Source organism: Eurypyga helias, unplaced genomic scaffold (assembly GCF_000690775.1).
Source record: "Eurypyga helias isolate BGI_N326 unplaced genomic scaffold, ASM69077v1 scaffold603, whole genome shotgun sequence".
NCBI lineage: Eukaryota > Metazoa > Chordata > Aves > Eurypygiformes > Eurypygidae > Eurypyga > Eurypyga helias.
In genome coordinates this window covers 24,204-42,087 of record NW_010241793.1, presented here as the reverse complement: position 1 = coordinate 42,087, position 17,884 = coordinate 24,204, and the positions used below count along the sequence as shown (strand labels likewise).

General features: G+C 38.2%; 1 protein-coding gene across 1 annotated transcript in view; it reads right to left on the bottom strand.

The window, feature by feature from the left end:
* CDH13 (cadherin 13) overlaps positions 1 to 17,884 on the bottom strand; it is a gene marked incomplete at its 5' end in the record, with an annotated part of 267,510 nt that overhangs the window by 228,173 nt on the left and 21,453 nt on the right. The window contains one exon of the mRNA XM_010148860.1: positions 9,397 to 9,549. Coding sequence (XP_010147162.1) covers positions 9,397 to 9,549 — 153 coding nt within the window. The remainder of the gene's footprint in view (positions 1 to 9,396; positions 9,550 to 17,884) is intronic.

Sequence of the window (17,884 nt, the reverse complement as noted above, 5' to 3'; positions counted from 1 at the left end):
AGAAAACAATTCCAGTGTTGACAAACGTATTAGAAATATTTTTATTAAATGAAATGCTAGGGATTTCCAGCCAACTATATACTACTTAAATTAATATGCGTAATTTGACAGAAGAGCCTATAAAGCATTAAAATGGTAACAAAACTCGTTTTCCCACCAAAATTTCTTAGTATGACATTAACTACCTAGGCTGTTCCACCAAAATTGAAGAAAAGATGGGATGATGTAGTAAGTAATCCAAAGTCAAGGGTTTCCAGAACACAGGTTTCTAAAGGGATTTGCTTACGAATGCAGCAAATTAGAATGGATAAAGCAGTACAGCTTTTGCAAAGACAGTGGAAAGGTTCTATATCATAACAAATCCAATTTATGCTGGGGTGATGGTTATGCATATCCCTAGCAACACTGTTTATAAAGAGCATCAAACAGGTCAGTATGTCTGAATAAGGTGATGCAGAGAGTGTAGGAAAAGTGTAAGAGAATGACACAAAACACCAGAAAAGATAGGGGAATAGAAAGGTTATGAAGTTAAAAGTGCAAGGGAAAAAAAGAGGCAAGAAGGTGGAAAATGAAAAGACAACTGCAGGAGAGAACAATATGGATAATATGATTTTCTTCAGGAACATAAAGAGCAAGAGATCAGAAAGACGACAGCAGGTCTTCTAGCTGCAGACAGGAAATTATTGACAAAAAAATATCATTAATTCATTGCCTTAGTTCTCAAAAAAGAAAAAAAAAAGAAGAAATAGTTATTACAGACAGACCAGACCTCAGTTTCATGGAAAAAGAAAAGCTGTAGATTGGTATGGACCCACATTCCAAATAAGAAGAAATAGCCACAGAAATTAAGGTCTTAAGGTCCAGCATTAGAACATTAAGATTTTGCATTTTGATTAGGTACCTAAATAAGACAAACTTCTTTCTTTATTGGGAGGAGACAAAGATAAGGAGATTATAGAAACCAAACTGGAAAAATTTCTGTATTCTATTGTGAGTGTTACTTTTTAGAGCGTAGAGTCAACCAAGACCCTTGTTGACATCTGCTGACTAACGACGTTATTTGACTCGCACCAACAAAACTCCAAGGTGTTCCTATCTTTCTTCACGACTCTTACGCTGCATCTCTGCATACAAGAGCGTATTGCACAGGCACATCTGAGTACACAGCAGACAGAAAATGTGACAAATTGTATGGAACTAGAATCATAGAATGGTTTGGGTTGGAAGGGACCTTAAAGATCATCTAGTTCCAACCCCCCTGCCATGGGCAGGGACACCTTCCACTAGACCAGGTTGCTCCCAGCCTCGTCCAGCCTGGCCTTGAAGACATCCAGGGATGGGGCATCCATCTAGGACACACAAAGGGGCAGGTAGTCCACACCTAAGCTGCAGGAGCTCTCCGAGTCCCTCCCTCCCCTCCATTCAGACCTGCCATGCCCTTGCTAGAGGCATAACTCATCATCAGGCTATGAAACTGCTGCAAGGCCCATCACTGCGCAAGGCTGGGAGAATGACCAATGTCTGCAAGACAAGACCCCTTCCTTTGGTGCACCTAGAACAGTGAGCCTTCAGTGAGATAGTTTGAGGATTGCTGTAATACAGCTAGACAAGGAAAAGAAACAAACTGATCCTGCTCAAGAATGAAGTATCATGAAGACATTTAAATGCTTTAAAATGCAATTAATATGTAACAGCAAAAGTAGTTTCACAGACTATTAACATAATATGACAAAAATGTTATTTGTCTCCTCTTGTTTTAATGAACACATCATTATTCTTTCCAGGAGTGGTGTTCTATTAGAAAATAATAATAAATAAGAAGCAAACAAAGCAACCATGAAACCCAAGTTTGTGTCATTTGTTACTGTCTCAGGAAATGCCAATTTTTCTTTATTTCTTACTACTGTGCATTTCTACCTCTCACTCTTCAATGAGAAAACACTAATTTTGCCTGGTTTTGCCTAGTATTAGAAAATACTAATTTTGGCTTATTTTTAGCGTTGAAACACAAGCCCAGTACGTTGTCGTGACAGTTATAGGTTATAAACAAACCTTTGCTGATTTTTCCCTTTAATGAAACTTCACTCTGTTCCTCCTACAAATGACATGACAGTGCTCAAAGCCAGGCAAGCAGTTAGATCTAAGAATAAAGCATATGCCCTCCAACAAAACTAACTGTTGACTTGCGTATGCTTTCCACATAAATGATACGAGGATGCTAGTGGCTTCTGAAATGAATCACAGTACCCTGCTGATACCTCAGAACATTAAGATCTACAGTGTGTATTGAATAGACTGTTTACAGTAAAAATGAACAAGATATGGTAAATTAGAAAGTTTATATGAAGTAGATAACTTGTTCCCCCGAGACAAAGTGGGAGGATACACATAAAAATAACATGAATTTTAACTTCATTTCCTGTCAGAATTTCTTTTTATCCTGTAAACCAACCTTGGGAGAAAGACAGATATTTCCAGTAGCTAAAAATCCCATTTATATCCCAGCTGTGCAAGCAATTATTTAAACTGCACTTTCAGAAACGTGGCTCTATGTAAAATTTATATGCTCAGATGTTTGATTTATGCACACATTATGGTGACCACCTTGTTTCTGACCTTGGTAAACAGTCAATGCCAAAAGTTCCCCCGTGAATTCAGGAGTCTGCCCATACAGATCTTGACTTTTCCTTCTGCTGGGTTTGTTCCTGTTCTTGCATTTCTGCTTCTAGGTTTGATAAAATGTCTATAAATACTTAATCTTGCAACATCGTAATCAAAATGGGGAAAAAATATGATTAAGGTAATATTAATTATCTTTTAACAGACAACACCTGTTTCTGTCCAGTTTACAGCATCCTAAAAAAATTATTTCAAGTCTAAAGCCACAGAAGAAGAGAAAGCAAGAATTTTTTGACTAATCCATCACTCTTCAGTTTTAGATAATAAGTGGGACTTTTAGGCTGACAAATTCCTTTACATCATCCTTCACCCTACAAATAAAAGCAGTGCTAAGTCATGAAAAATCATGTCAGAAACAAAGTTCAACACCAAGCTGGTATTGTCAGAACAGTTTCTGTAAGATTCAGAGCCTTCCATAGCATAAAGCTATTTTATGGACAGAATGCTTCAGTGGAGATTAGACACCAACAGGTGCTTGTTAATGAGAGACAGACACACACAGAGCCCCACAGCAAACACCTTACATCCTTTCAAGGCATCTAGGCCAGGCTATGCTGAGAAATTGCCTTGGAAAAAAGGTGTTGCTGAAGGATGAGATTGCTATAACCGATGGAGCTCTCTATTGGCAACAGAACTTGAAAGGTTGCGTGCACAACCCCACACCATCGACAGCAGTGAACCTTCGCTGCTCTGAAACTTTTGGCCACAGTGAAAAGTTCAGAAAGCAGTGTAATGCCAGAGCAAAGTTACCCCCAGAAAGTATCTGAACTTCCTGCATTTTCCACCTTCAAGGCTTGCTGATATAGAAGGGATTCTGATATGCAAGTAGTTTATTTCCTCTTTCCGTATCAAAATGCCTATATTGGAACAATACCAGTATAACTGAATTTTAACTGTGAATTGACCAATTTCTGATGCTAAGTCTGATGCTGTGCGAACATAAGTTTATAGAAATTACAGACCGTGACCATTACATGAACAGGAGTGCAACTGCTGAGGCATAAATCTTGCTATGTGAAGATTATTATGCCTAACTCAGGATATGGAGCAGCCTGCAGTTCCTTCATGTGCAGCCATGACAGAGGGAATTCAGTGTTTTTTAAGAGCTGGCCAACATTTCTTTGAGAATAACAATTCATTATTTTTAGCTGAATTGGAAAATTCGGAGTGATGAATTTTCCTCTTTTACATAGACATTATCATCCTCTTGCTTACTGAAGAGTCCATGTAGGCACAGCTAAATTTCAAGTGATGCTGCCACACAACAACCTAATGACACTTTCTCAGTCAGTTTAGTTCTCTCTCTGTAGTAAAAATATTAAATTAATTCAAAACCATCCTCTCTGAATTTATGTGGTGCCCCAACACGTGAACACATTCATGAATATATGGATAAACATCTCTACATAAAGAAACAAACATATGAAGTCTCATGCAACCTCTACATACACGTGTGTAACGCAAGTTACAGAGATCATCTTCACTGCCAGAATTTCCAGCTGTATGTCAGTCTTAAAGGTCATTTATTTAAATAAGTTCCTAGCTTATTAATAATCATACCCAGTAGCTGCACAAGAGCTCTCTTCTTTTTTCCAGTTAGATTTTCTTTCTCTTCTCCTTGCTAAAAAATCAGAATTCCTCCCAGAAAATTTGTGGTCTGCCATTATGACAAGTTTATTTCATGTAAGAGACAGAGTTTGGGAGTATATCACCAATATTTTAACAGGTTTTCTCTGTGAGTTACTCATGGTTTCATTAAATCAAGCACATTTTACTGAAATGTACATCTCCACAATACCAAACTCCTCCCATAATAATAATATAAATAATACTTTTTTCAGGGTATTAGTGGGAGATGACTGAGGTCTGACATTCCTCACCAGCTGGTTTCAGCTCAAAACAGAGCTCACTTACACTTTTGCCAGTGCAGGTAACCAAGATCAAAATACAGCTCAGACCAGTCTTGAGGTTAGAAGCAGGTTGATGTTTTCCTTCTCAAAGAGGAGCATGCTCTGTGTGCTGTCTATGTACCACCACGCTGCATTTTGCAGCAATTCAGTATCAGAATATGATAAATCATTCTGAAAAGAATGTGCCTGCTGTACAATGGACCTACACAGCAGACAAATTTTTTCTTCAGTACAGGATAATTTACTTCCAGATAAATTACAGGATAATTTACTTCAAGTTCACTTCCAGATTTTTGCTACAGTAATACTTTCAGTATCTGTAGAAATGCACTCGAGTACTTAAAAATCTTTGGCAGAAAATACTCCTTGCCACCTGACCAAGCTAGTTTTCCTCATGAATGTGAAGCATTTCCGCTATTTGTTCCATATGAAACACAGAAATAGAGTCCAATAGGACTGCAGCATCACCCTACATGCTCAGCTCGGACACAGAAACAAGTCTCATGTAACCTGAAGTGAAGCCGTTCACACTAGCAATTTGGTTGCTGTTGGTCTGAACTCTTCAGCCTGTTCTCAGTCTGCTTGTTATTCAGCACAGAGACAAGACTACACAGAGCAAACAGTCCGAATTTGCTTTTCAGTCTGGTTAACAAGTTTTCTAAATATCTCAGTTTGTCACTACCAGTTGCAAGAAATCCTTCCACAGAAGTGTGATCTGTCATTATAAAAAAAGCTGAAAGCTGATTTCACACCTCTGCTTGTTAACAATTTTCTAAAGCAAATAAAGCTCTTTACTTCAAAAAATAATTAAAACTAACTCTTCATTAACAGTTCAAATTGCCTAGGTAAATGTGGTCACAGCTCTAATTTGCACACTGTCACTGAATAGTTTTATCAAGCTTCTTCATTTCATGCTTGCAGAGGATCACTTTCTGATTATTTCCCTTCCACACACAATTACACTTAGTAAGCAGTCATGGAAAAGACCATCAATGATGGAAACATCCTTTCAAACCTTGAGACCCAAATTCAAATACCCCCCGTACCGACTGGTTGGCAATTTCCGACTGATACTGAAAAGGTTACAAAACCGACTTTCACTGCTGCGGGGATTACATGCAGCGATAAGTGATGGGAAACAAGGTTAGACAACTCCAGGCTTTGTCCAAGGAATGTCTAACCAAAATCTCAGGCATTAACTGTAAACAGTTAATGGAATGTTGACCCCATTTCTTCTGAGCCTCCCTAACTGAGCAAAGAACAAAACACAGTTCTTTAACTTGGCAATTTTTGTCATCATGGCAATCAATACGTGCAACTCTTCCTGCTTTTATTTGCATGAAAACGTTCTGCCTACAAATACATTACCTCTGGGAGTGTGAGGCTCTCAAAATGAGCTCACTGTTCCTAATTAACAGGTTACTCCGTAACAACCGTTTTTCAGCCAGTGTTCACTGGCCCTTTTTGAAACTTCCTTTCCCCATCATCTAGTCTTTTATCAACACAGCACAACTGGACCTCCATATCCATTGGAATCATTTAGTTCTATTCTTGCAGTTCTTTTTAGAAGCACCTGATTCTTTTGATATTTTTTGCTAAAAGTTTCAGCTGAAAAGTCACTAATACTTCTGCTGGACTCAGACTATGGATCTGAAGTGAACTCAGAATTGCGGAGGTTACTGGCAATTTTGGATGGTGTCTAACTGATTTGTACTAGACAATCCAATTGAAGTCTCCCCACCAAGTTCCTAGTCTGATTTCACACATCTGCTTTTTTCAATAATAAATCAAAAAAATGATTTGCCCTTGTCTGAAATATCCAAGTAGTCGTATTTATTCAAATCCTGAGAGAAAACTAAAGACATTATTTCTGAGAGCATATTTGTACAACTGAACACTTCTTACTCCTACTAAATGGATCTCAAGGCTACCTGCTTATCTCACCGACCCAGAAACAATCTAATATTATGCCCATATTCTGCTTAAGCCCCTTCTTCAGAGCATCATTTAGCAGTTTCATCAACAGGCTCTAGCAAGCACCAGAGTAAAACCATTTTTTGATCCAGAGAATTCCTATCAGGATGCTCTTTATCAGTCCTCTTTAGAAGAAAAAAGAAGAATTAATACACACTATCCTAAAACAGTCTGTCTTTCCTGGGCACAGCAACATCCTTGCATCCTCCTGCACTAACTACGGCAAGTGATCACCCCGACACTCTTATTTTGGTGGAATTTCACATCCTTGTCCATTTTTTAACAATTTGACTGATTTCATACAATATAAACTCATAAATCAATTAGCTAAATAACTCTGTTTTGAGGAGATAGGGTGGCTGTCATTAACATACCTGCCTTACGTTCCTCCTGCCAGTTTAAGTTTCTTTTGTTAATAAACAGAAACTGAACCCATCTGAAAACACAGCTGCCATGCAACTGGGTTGCAACCCAATAGACAGGCAAAACCCCAGACAGGATTTCCACTTTACTTTAAAATACTTTTCATCTTTTACTAAAAATGAAATATTTAAAAATAAACAGTAGAAAGAAGTCATTAACTCAGACAATCAGCAGTTGTCTGAGTAGAATTCAGTACTTGCCTAACTGAATCATGATTCCTTGTAATGAACATGTGGGCAAACTCCTACAGGTTTTTCATTATTCCTCCAGGAGAAGGAGGGCAGCAAAAAGCAGAATTTTAAGCATTCAGTGGAAACAACAACAAAGGTTCATAATAGATTAAATATTCTTAGCTAATTAAAAAAAAAAGAGGTATATGGATGGTAAAATCTGCAAAGTTCTATGAAATACTGTGATCACTAGAGCTCTATTTTGTGCCCTATTAACATAATTTTAGCTCTCAGCCCTTGAGTAAATGCGCACTAAGCACAGGAAACAAAAACCAAAATATCAGTGCTCATGCACAGCAGTCTTCTGTGTAGCTGGAAGTATTCAAACAGATTTCTGTCTTTTTATCCTTGCCCTACCACTGCTTATATACTTGATGGCACAATGGTTTGCAAAGGACTTGTATTTTTAATGGAGATCTATTCTTTCCTTGCTTGCCTTTTGCTTTGAAATTTTTCTTTCAGGTCATCAATACTGGGCAGGGGGGACCTCAAACCAAGTCAGAAAACAAAAACACTTTTGAGAGAAATTTAAGGGTCTTTCAAGTAATTCATCTTTCAGTGTAGCAAGAAAATCAGGGAGAAAATCCTGCTGCCTTCCTGACACCATGATACATCTTTATTGGAAAACAGTGCGCTGGATTCAAAGACAGACTAATCAAGTTGAGGGTTTCTCCTACAGAACTTTTCAGCTGCATTTTGCACACCAGGATGCCAGTGAGCGTGCTGAGCAGAGTGCTACATAACAGGTTAGAAAGCACTACAGCCTATTAGGATATACATTCACATTGCTCTGGATAACCTACTACACTGCACCATTTGTATATAATTTGCATTGCTTCAAAAAGGCTCCTCTAGGGAAATGTTTTTGTCTTAATTTAAGTGTATACTTTGCCAAATCAGACAGGAGGCCATTTGTGGTTTGATCCATTAGGTTGAAAAGACTACTATGATTTTCCACTAAAAAATATTCAAGGTTTGTACTGAGCACATTAAGGTGGAAAGCCACTGATAAAATAAGAAACAGCTGGTAAATGAAGATGAGGAAGAGTGTTAAAAAGAGAAACTGCAATGTTTTTCTTTTAAGAAGGACATCAGTAACCACCACAAATCCTGTGCGAGTGGTTAAAATACATTTCAGTGTAGACCCGGATGCAAAATAGATGTTTAAGTGTTGAAAACCAACATATGGTAAATTTTAGCAATGCTGTTTGAGTAAGGATGACTAGTCATCTAACTGGCAAACTCTTCCAAAGGAGGCGAGAAACCACACCCAAAGTACAAGGGTTGATTACCCCACAGCAGAAGACAAAACAAAGAGGTCAGGGATGGCAGCCAGACCCGTCACCGGAGCCTGTGCCCCAGATGGGCTGGAGCACCGCACGCTGCCCGCTGCATGAGGACACAGAGGTCAGCCCCCCAGGCTGTGGCTGAAGGGGGGGACATGGACATGTACGAGCTATTTCGCACTTTGGATTCTGCTGTTCAGATATCAAAGTGGCCAGACTCAATTTATCTGAGTTTCCAGAGCTAGATAGAAACCGTGAATTGACAGAGCCTCTCCTTACACTATGCATTTCAGGGCATCGAAGTCCACTTATTTTACAGATTTCAGAGATCATTTGTTAGACTTTCAGTGGAGAGAAACATAGCATTTATTGATAAGGAAAGGAACCTTTAGTAAAAATCTTTGCAGGACACACATCTGACAGAGACTTATCTGCTAACATTTTCCTATTAACAGAATCCTCTTTATCTCTATTAAAAGACATCCATTACTAAAAATGGACTGGAATAGTATATTCCACTGACAGCTTGACAAAGTATAACCATGTAGTACCTCAGTGGCAACTTCCCCAAAAGATCTTCTTTTGTCCAAACAGAATTTTGTATTCACAAATCAGATGCATATACAATATTCAGACAGTATTTCTACTAAACATAAATAACAGCAGTTACATGTAGAGAGCAGAGTTTTGATTGCATGTAAAAATAAACACATTTACCATTTCCAGAGGACAAAGGGTTCCTCTGGAAATTTTTTAGGACACTAGCTGCAATTTTTTAGGACACTAGCTGCAATTTAGTCTTCAATACCTTCAGCCCTTTCACAGGCAAACACCCATTCAGAAAATATGTACTATCAACACAGAGGTAGAGATCCTATTGTTGTGAGTACTCACCTTGTAATTGGCAATTGCTTCTCTATCAAGGGCTCGGGTCACGGAGACATCCCCACTGATCTCATTGATCCTGAAAATTCCTTTTGGGTCTTGATCTACTCCCTTGCCAGAGAGTCGGAACTTTGCTCCCTCTGTCCCTTCACTGCTGATGACCTGCAAGGCAGAAAGCAAGGGGTTACAGGCCATGGTATAAAAACTGACAGAATCAGTCTAAAACCACATAAGCCGTTTTGATCTTTTACCTAATGTCGAGGTATAGTCCTTGTCAATAATATATAATGATAAAATACAGTGTATGGCAGTATATATTATGACAAAATATGGTTTCAATCATTCAGAAAACACTGAGCAATCCTTGTGTTAAACCCTGGAAAAGCTGCTCATGTCCTTAGCCAGCTCCTATCTTATCTTTACTGTCCTCTATTTCACTACTTAACGTTTCTATTATTCCATTGCTACTGTATTCATTCTGTGTTTAGAATTCGACATTTTAGGTCTATTTCTTTTTTTCAGTTAGATCGATAAAACGGCTACAAGCTTACACAAAAAGACCGATTCCACTGAGTGGCATAAAGCATACTTATTTCACAACAACCCTTACAATATCAGATAGCCATCACACATTACTTTCTGAGTATTCAGTCCTTTTTGTTAGCCATCGTAAAGCCATTGCAAAACAGACCAATTCCAAGTTGGTTCCTTCCTTCCCCTCCCAGTCCCCCATTTCCCAGGACTTTAAACCAAGGGAAAGAACTGCTCATGAAAATATCTGGGTATCATGCCCAGAACTCTGCTTAGTCACACAGTTGGAATCCGTCCACTTTCCAAACTTATGTTTATATATACACACGTATATGGAAAATCCTTGTTACCATCACTACCTTAATTCCCCATAAGAAAAAAATCCCTAAAAATCCAATTTCAAGGCTGTCTCACACTAGTGACAGTAGCATATGTAAACTTGCAGAGCTACACAATGTTTGTTATAAGCTACATGCTTTGTAAATTTGTATTTGTACACCAGAATCTAGAAGGATTATAAATTAATCTTGTCCTTTAAGGCTGACAATCTTGCCAAGCCATTCCTTCCCTCTGCTGTTTCACATTCTTTTGTTCCTAGCAATTGTATATCGTTAATATTTCCACAGAAACATTAAGTCAAATGTTTATGTGCTTGTTTGAATTACTGCTCAGGAAGAGGAAAGGAAAAAGTGGCCTTAGAAACCTGGACCTGCTCCCGTTTGGAGATAAGTATGCAGGGTGTTTAATAATGTCCCTGAGGAAACACACGTTTGTTTAGCAGCGCTGGTTTGCAGATTTACAGGGCAGTGAGGTTCTGACCAAACTCCAGCATCATTATTCCTTTATATTAATTGAGAACAATTTGCCACAAGGTATGAAATAGGAAATCAGTATTTTCAGAGATAAAATTTCAACTCTCAAGCCCTCTGGGGGAGAGAGAAATTTCAAAGTTAAAAAGTTGTTTCACCTTTTTTCTTCCGCCTTCCAAGTCAGAAACACTAATGGGTGAAGTTTTCTTCTCATGTGTTTTTGAGTGTGCCATGCCAAAACACAGGGGCAGACAACACTGCAGGTGACAAAGAGCAAAATAACTTTGTAACTTCAGGTTTTTTGGTGAAACTGAAACTTAATTGTTCCTACTGACAAGTTACCTGCTGTTCCATTTCTTTTCTAAAACATCTCTTCTTTTTTTTTTTTTACATAAGCCTAAAAATACCTGTTTTTCTTAACATAAAGCTATGCTTATGATTCTGCAGTGTCATGACCATTCCTCACTTTTGTAGGGAGAAGATGAATTGATCATCTTCTGCCCTGATTACTGAGACTCGTTCAAGTCAAGCGCACCTTCCCACCCAGTGTAAGAACAGTGGTTTGAAAGGCCTGAAGTCCGCCACAGGTCAGCGTGAAAATCTGATTCAGAGATGTCTACACAACAGCAATCTCCATCACAGCCATCCAACATGACCTAACTGCTTATGACAAATGTAAGATGTAGTACTGGGGCAATGCCACCACTGTAACAAGCCACAAAAAACCGAAACAAATTACAGGTTGTGCAAGGGAATTTATCAGAATAATTCCAGATAATCATATACAGATCTTTCTCCACACTAGACAGAAAGAAAGGAGTGTAATAATAGCAATAAAGGTCTCTGCAAACCTGACTGGAGGGAAAATTTCCTCTCAAGTCCAAATCTGACAACAAACTTATCCTTGAGTTTGATGGCAAGATATCCCAGCATGGTACCTGAAAGATTTGTACCCCTTGGAACTACAGCACATCCCATATCTCATCCCCACTTTGGCTGTAAACCATCCTTCAGCACATAACGTGCAGGACCAACAGAGTGACCAGACAGCAGAGTTTTTTCTACATGACTCGATGTGTCCATTCAGCTTTTTTAAAGCTTCAGGAAGCAGTCACGTTCATGGTGGAAGTATGTGCAAACCGTTCCCTCCTATCTATGAAGCCATCTATGCATGTAGTTATTGCACAGTGACTTATGCTGGGTACGGTAATAAGAAGCCCAGGTTAGAGATGCTCCATGTACCCCTCCATCGTTTATTCAGGAGCAATAGCTATCACACGAAAGTTAATTTTCAGAAGTATGATTATTGAAAATGTTTAATTAGCCACAAGAGGGAGCTACATATTCCCAGGAATATAAGGAAGAACATTAACATCCCCTAATTAAGATGCTTATATAATGGCTGCTTTGTTCATAGAAAGTGCATTTCCCAGTTCATACTAAGCTCAGTACAATGAAAAGTTTATAAAAATCAGACTTAATTTGCCATATGGTTTGGTGCTTCAACAAGAGCAAGGAAGAAAGAACAGGAGGATTGTCTGACATCTCCTCTGGCAAGACTGCTATTCTGAATCCTGTCATAAACCAGCACTGTTGACATGAAAATTTCCTAGCTTACAATGTATTTACACAACAATGTTTTCCCAATTTACTGGCTGAGAAAAAATAAGGCCAGCTTATTTATTTCTGCTGGAACGTTTATTTTGCCATGTCAGTTTCACATTTCTAAAATACGTAAATGACTTTGAGAAACAGTTCCTCCTACCTGAAGCCCAAACAGCAACACTTATTTCCATAATTTGTTCACAGCTTTAGGAGCTTCAGTGCAGGTTCTAATATTAAAAATGTCTGCACCAGGTGACAGCAGCTGTGTGTTACACATAAGGACTCTGCATTCTTAGGAAATGGTCCAGATAAGGTAGCACAGACACAAGCACCTACCTACCAAGAATATGGATAAGGCAGAAATACTCTACCCAGCCTCCGAGTTTCTACCTGTTTCATTTTCCCTTGTTCTAATCCCACAATTCAGAAAGGGCTGACATTGCATGGGCAGATGGCATAGACAGAACACAGGCCAGCTGAGCATCACATGTTAATATAGGCTCTTGAAGACTACTTCCTCACCCAGGACCCAATATTAGATGTAGACCTAGACATTACTCACTACCTCCCACCTGCTAACACTTTCCCATGACAAGGGTACATCAGAGAATAAATGTGTGACAGACCAGTATGTTTTGTTGTGGGTTTTGGTTTGAGGTTTTTGGTTTGGTCTTGTCTTTTTTTTCTTCCCAAAAAAAGCAGACACTGTACAATTCTGCTCAACTAAAAGGCACTTTTAAGAAAACAGAATGTTACTTAGCTGACAGGATCTGGTTTTTGCTGAACCATGGCCAAAACTTATTTACCAAGTGCTATTTTTCAGCTGACATTATGTATCCCTTCCAGCTAAACTCATTTCAGCAATGTGATCCCCCTGTTGTTACGGGTTTATCGCAAAAGTAAATCAGAGTGTTCTCAAGAGAAGAGAAAGAGAAGTACGAAAACCCACACTACCCCCAGAGACAGACTTTACAGTTCTGCAACTCCAGCAAACCTGTCCTTAAAGCACTGTCCCAGCTCACCGGGTTCATACTTTAAGAAGTGTTCGCCTCAGCCACTTCCATATTTTCTTACTTCTTGACACCATCTGAATTAGAGATGCTTCATATTAATTTCACTTTTTAATTAGAAAACAAATCCCACCTTCAGACAGGAATGTTTATTTTAAACCTCAATAGTTTTGATTTCAATGTGTTACACTGTCTCTTATGTTTTTGTTTTGTGGGTTTTTTTGTTTGTTTGTTTTGGGCTGGTTTTGGTATTTCCTCTCTCCCAAAGCCCCCTAAAGAGCAAATTTACCCATGAAATACTTAGAGGTGAACCATTTTTTCCTTTAATCACTATGCTCCACAAGAGCAAAACAATGGTTTAGGCCCATTGTTTAGATATCGTATAAATATTTAAACAGACACTTCCTGTCCTGATGCACTGAAAATCACTCTTTACAGTCAGAGACTCCATCTGCTCTGTACTGACTCAAATAATCTTTCAACCAAAACAAATGCAAAATATTCCCATCGTTATTCAAAAGCACTAACCAACAGAACTGCTTCATTGCTATAAGCTAAACATACAAAAAAACGTGGTTAGAAAGCAATTTATATAATTTCCTGAGTTTAATAATTTATTAAATTTATCAATTCTCAATAATTTTATCTTCATTAATTAAATCCTAGATAAACTACTTTAGCAGAGGAAGCAAATTCTGCTCTTTGTCAAAGGAAGTCACGCTGGCCAAATCTGACCTTTGCATTCTCTCTAGGGCTTTCTTCAGAATTCATTCAATATCCGCTGATGGCCAAGAACATCCAGATGATTTATTCACATGAGTAATGGTAACAGAAATTAAAGTTTCTCTAAGTGAAATATGATGTAGATTCTATATTATCTAGATTCTAAATATGATGTAGATTCTACCCTTTGCTCATGATAATTAGTGATAAAACCAACACATTATGTACAACAGTACATATCTTAGCTAACAGTCCTAAATTTGAAAACATTTCCAGATCAGTTTTCAATCTCCAGTCAATGCATGAGACAAGATTTTCAAAGCTAGACCATGTGCTTTCACTGCAAAGATTAAACAACCCAGTCAATCAATCACTCAAATTCCAATATTTGTGCTTGCACTGGAACTGCCCTTCAGAAACCACCAGCACAGAATGGAAAAGGGAATGTGACCAGCAGGAGGAATATACAACACTGACCCACACACCTGTGACAGCCCAGGTGAAGGTACAGTCAAAGTCAAGGTGAAGCATTTGGTTTCTGGGAGAACCAAAGCTGGGGAAAACTCCATTTAGTACAGCAGATATGGCTGCAGCATCATCGACTGCGAGTATTTTGCTTGATGCTGTCAACAGTCCTAATAAGAATACAGAGCTATACATATTTCCCAGAGAAAGAAAAATGTACACAGATGACATTTAGCTCACCAGAGAAAGCCATAATTCAGTTAAAGTTTTCTATGTCAGATCGCCAAGACTCAGTTTTTAACTGGACAAAACACATGGTGGAAAGTGTCTGGATTTTGCACAGTAACATACACACTAAAAACTCAGCAGCCACTCTGCAAAACTACTATGCCAAGAATTGCCATTACTTCTCATTTGCATTCTTCTGCGGTGGTTGTCTTAACACCCTCATCCAGAAATATGTTCCTCAAACAGGGACATGTGCTATTACCATAGTGCATCTGTAAGCAGAAGCTTTGCTAATAGCTGTGTAGAAGGACTGTAGCACTGAGTATTTGGTGTATAATGACTTGAACGTGGGAACTTTTACACAACTGTCAGATATGTAACATGGGAATAAAATAAAAGATAAAATCAGGTGTTGAAATTAAATGAACTCTGAAAATGAAAAGGCATACATCGATATTCTCAAGAGGGTTTTTTTAGCAATTTAACAATGAGCTTTGTCATGGAAAACATTTCAGGAGGTGTCAAATTTAGGAGCAACATTGTGAGAATTAAAACATCTAGTTTCAGCATATTTTTGATGCATGTTTGCAACACTGATTGGGGGCTGCAAATGGTACAAAAGTTCCTTGCCTGAAGCGATCCAAACACAACGGCATCAGTACTCTTACCAGGATTCATGTTCAGAACTCTGCATACACAAAGGAAATAAAACTCCTGTTGCTTGAAATGCAGATGGTATATTTAAATATTTTGTTGGACTGGGCCTCTGCTTCCTGTAGAGGTTACTATACCAACTATGATTTTCATTCACCAACGCAAATACAGTGTTTTAGAAACTATAACAAAAGCCACTCTAAATCAGAAATGCACCAAGATTAATAAATTCCATAGACAAATATTTCAATAAAATATCATAATGTATGAAAATGACACAATATATTAAAAAACGATGAGGTTGTTTCAGCAGCAGTGCTCATTTTTTGAGGTCTTTTGAGAAGAATAGCACAATGAGGATATTTGATATTCAACCAACAAATATCTTCTCAACATAATGCCTTTTTACCATAATTATGCATAAATGTGTACAAAATCCAGATCAATTTTGTAGCAGGATGTACAGGTGTCTGAATGAAGCAAAATTAATTTATGCACATGGAAGCCTCGTGCACCAGTGGATCCCTTCAGTTTGAGGTTCTTCATTGTAGCTGTGCACAGATGCAACGATTCCCCTTGAAGAATCACTTGCAGCCCTGGGGCCTGCAGGATTCGTCCACAATTGTACCAAATTTGAGGATTTAAGCAATATAAGTATTTAATAGAGAGCATTTGCTCACAGATCGAAGTAATTCAATGAACGCATCAAGATGTGCATTATCTTTTGTAGCAGGTAATCAATCCTTCAGCGATTTTTATTCTTAATTCATAAAGAGCAAGAAGATTCACTACAAATAATTTTCACTTCCCTCTTCCTAAGCGATAGCCAGGTTCATATATACGTATATCTATATCTATCTATCTATCAGCAAACTCAGGATTGCCCACACAACAATTTGGAATGGAATTTATCTGGAATTTATAAATACAGTTTTTCATAATCTTAGAGGAAAACGACCTGGAAGTATTACTTGTCACAGAAGGCTTGGATATTTCATTGTCTGACTTCGTCTTTCAGTAGCTATTTAATCACCATATTTTAATCGCTACTAACTTGCAACAAACCCTGTTAGCTGAAGCACTTTCAGGACCACTGGCTTTTGGGGGACAGACAGATGGAGTAGCTGAAAATCTGTGGTTACTTGTTAGGAAAAATCTGGGTGTGATCGACAATATCAAATGAAGAACTCAAAAATGCCCTTAAAAAAAAAATATTATTTGGATTTATAGAGGTGCGTTATTGCAAGCTTATCACAGATCTAAACTGGCAGAAATGTAGAGAAAACATTACACTTTAATGGTTTCTAACTGCAGAAATTCAGGACACAGGACAGAATGCGGACTGTATAATCACCACACCTGCAGCTAAGTCCAGAAGAGGGAGAAAAGAGAACAGAGCCAATTTACAGTACTTTTCCAGGTATTTCACAGTCCATTCTATTTTGAGCAAGATCAAAGCCACAATTTATTACCCAAGGCCACACTTTTGCAGCATCCGAGGAAGCACAAGGCACTCTGACCTAGCACCAGACTGGAAGCAACACAGCAGCGTCTCAGCTGCGCTGTGCCCAGGCTAAAATAATCTGCTGATAAGGCCTAGAGAGGTCTGCCCTGGTTTGTCTGGGGAATATAAAAAACCCAGTTGCTTCCTCTCCCTGCAGCTACAATTACTGCCCATGGGACTTCGCTGCAAATGTTATCTTTAGATCCATGCATGCAGCAAAGAAAGAAATCAAGATCTGGATTAAGTGGGAACTTCCAGCCGTGTAGAGTAATTGGAATTGCAGAATAACACATTGAAGTTGCAGAGCCAACCTCAGGGACTGAATAGGAGTAGTAAAGTGAGAAAAATGGAGCTGATGAGAATGATTCACCTAAAACCACTCTTGAAATTTAAGATTCAGTTTAATTTGAAGAAATTTATTGGAAGATTGTGTCTAATTTTAGTTTTGCTTTAACTAGCAACCTGCCAAGTTTTGACTTTTGAAAATATTTTGCACTTAAAATGAACCTAGAGGAATAAGTACTCTATCAAAAGTATTCAAAATTTTTAATTGAAAATATTAAAAAAGAAGTAGCATGATAAAAGACTTTTCTGGTTTTTTTATATTTGGTTCCGTTACATGATGTCAACATAATACTTCTGGGTACTTTAAGAACCTGCTTAGCACCCTATTCCCATTTGCAGCAAACAACCCACAGATCTAATTATAGATTTTCCTCAGTCACTAGTTCCCTAGGAAACAAATCCATGGGTCATGTCTTGTGCATGGAAGGTCATAGTAGGAAGATAAATATTTTTCTGTGTATAGAAACTTATCTAGAGGTCACAGGTCTGCATCTCAGCAGATGTTGGTGCTTCTGTCAAGGACAGATGGCAGCTATATTTGACAGCTATCTCGGATATTTAAAACTTTAAACATTTTAATCTGATGAAGCACTTAATACTTCTGTTAGTAACAATGCTCTATG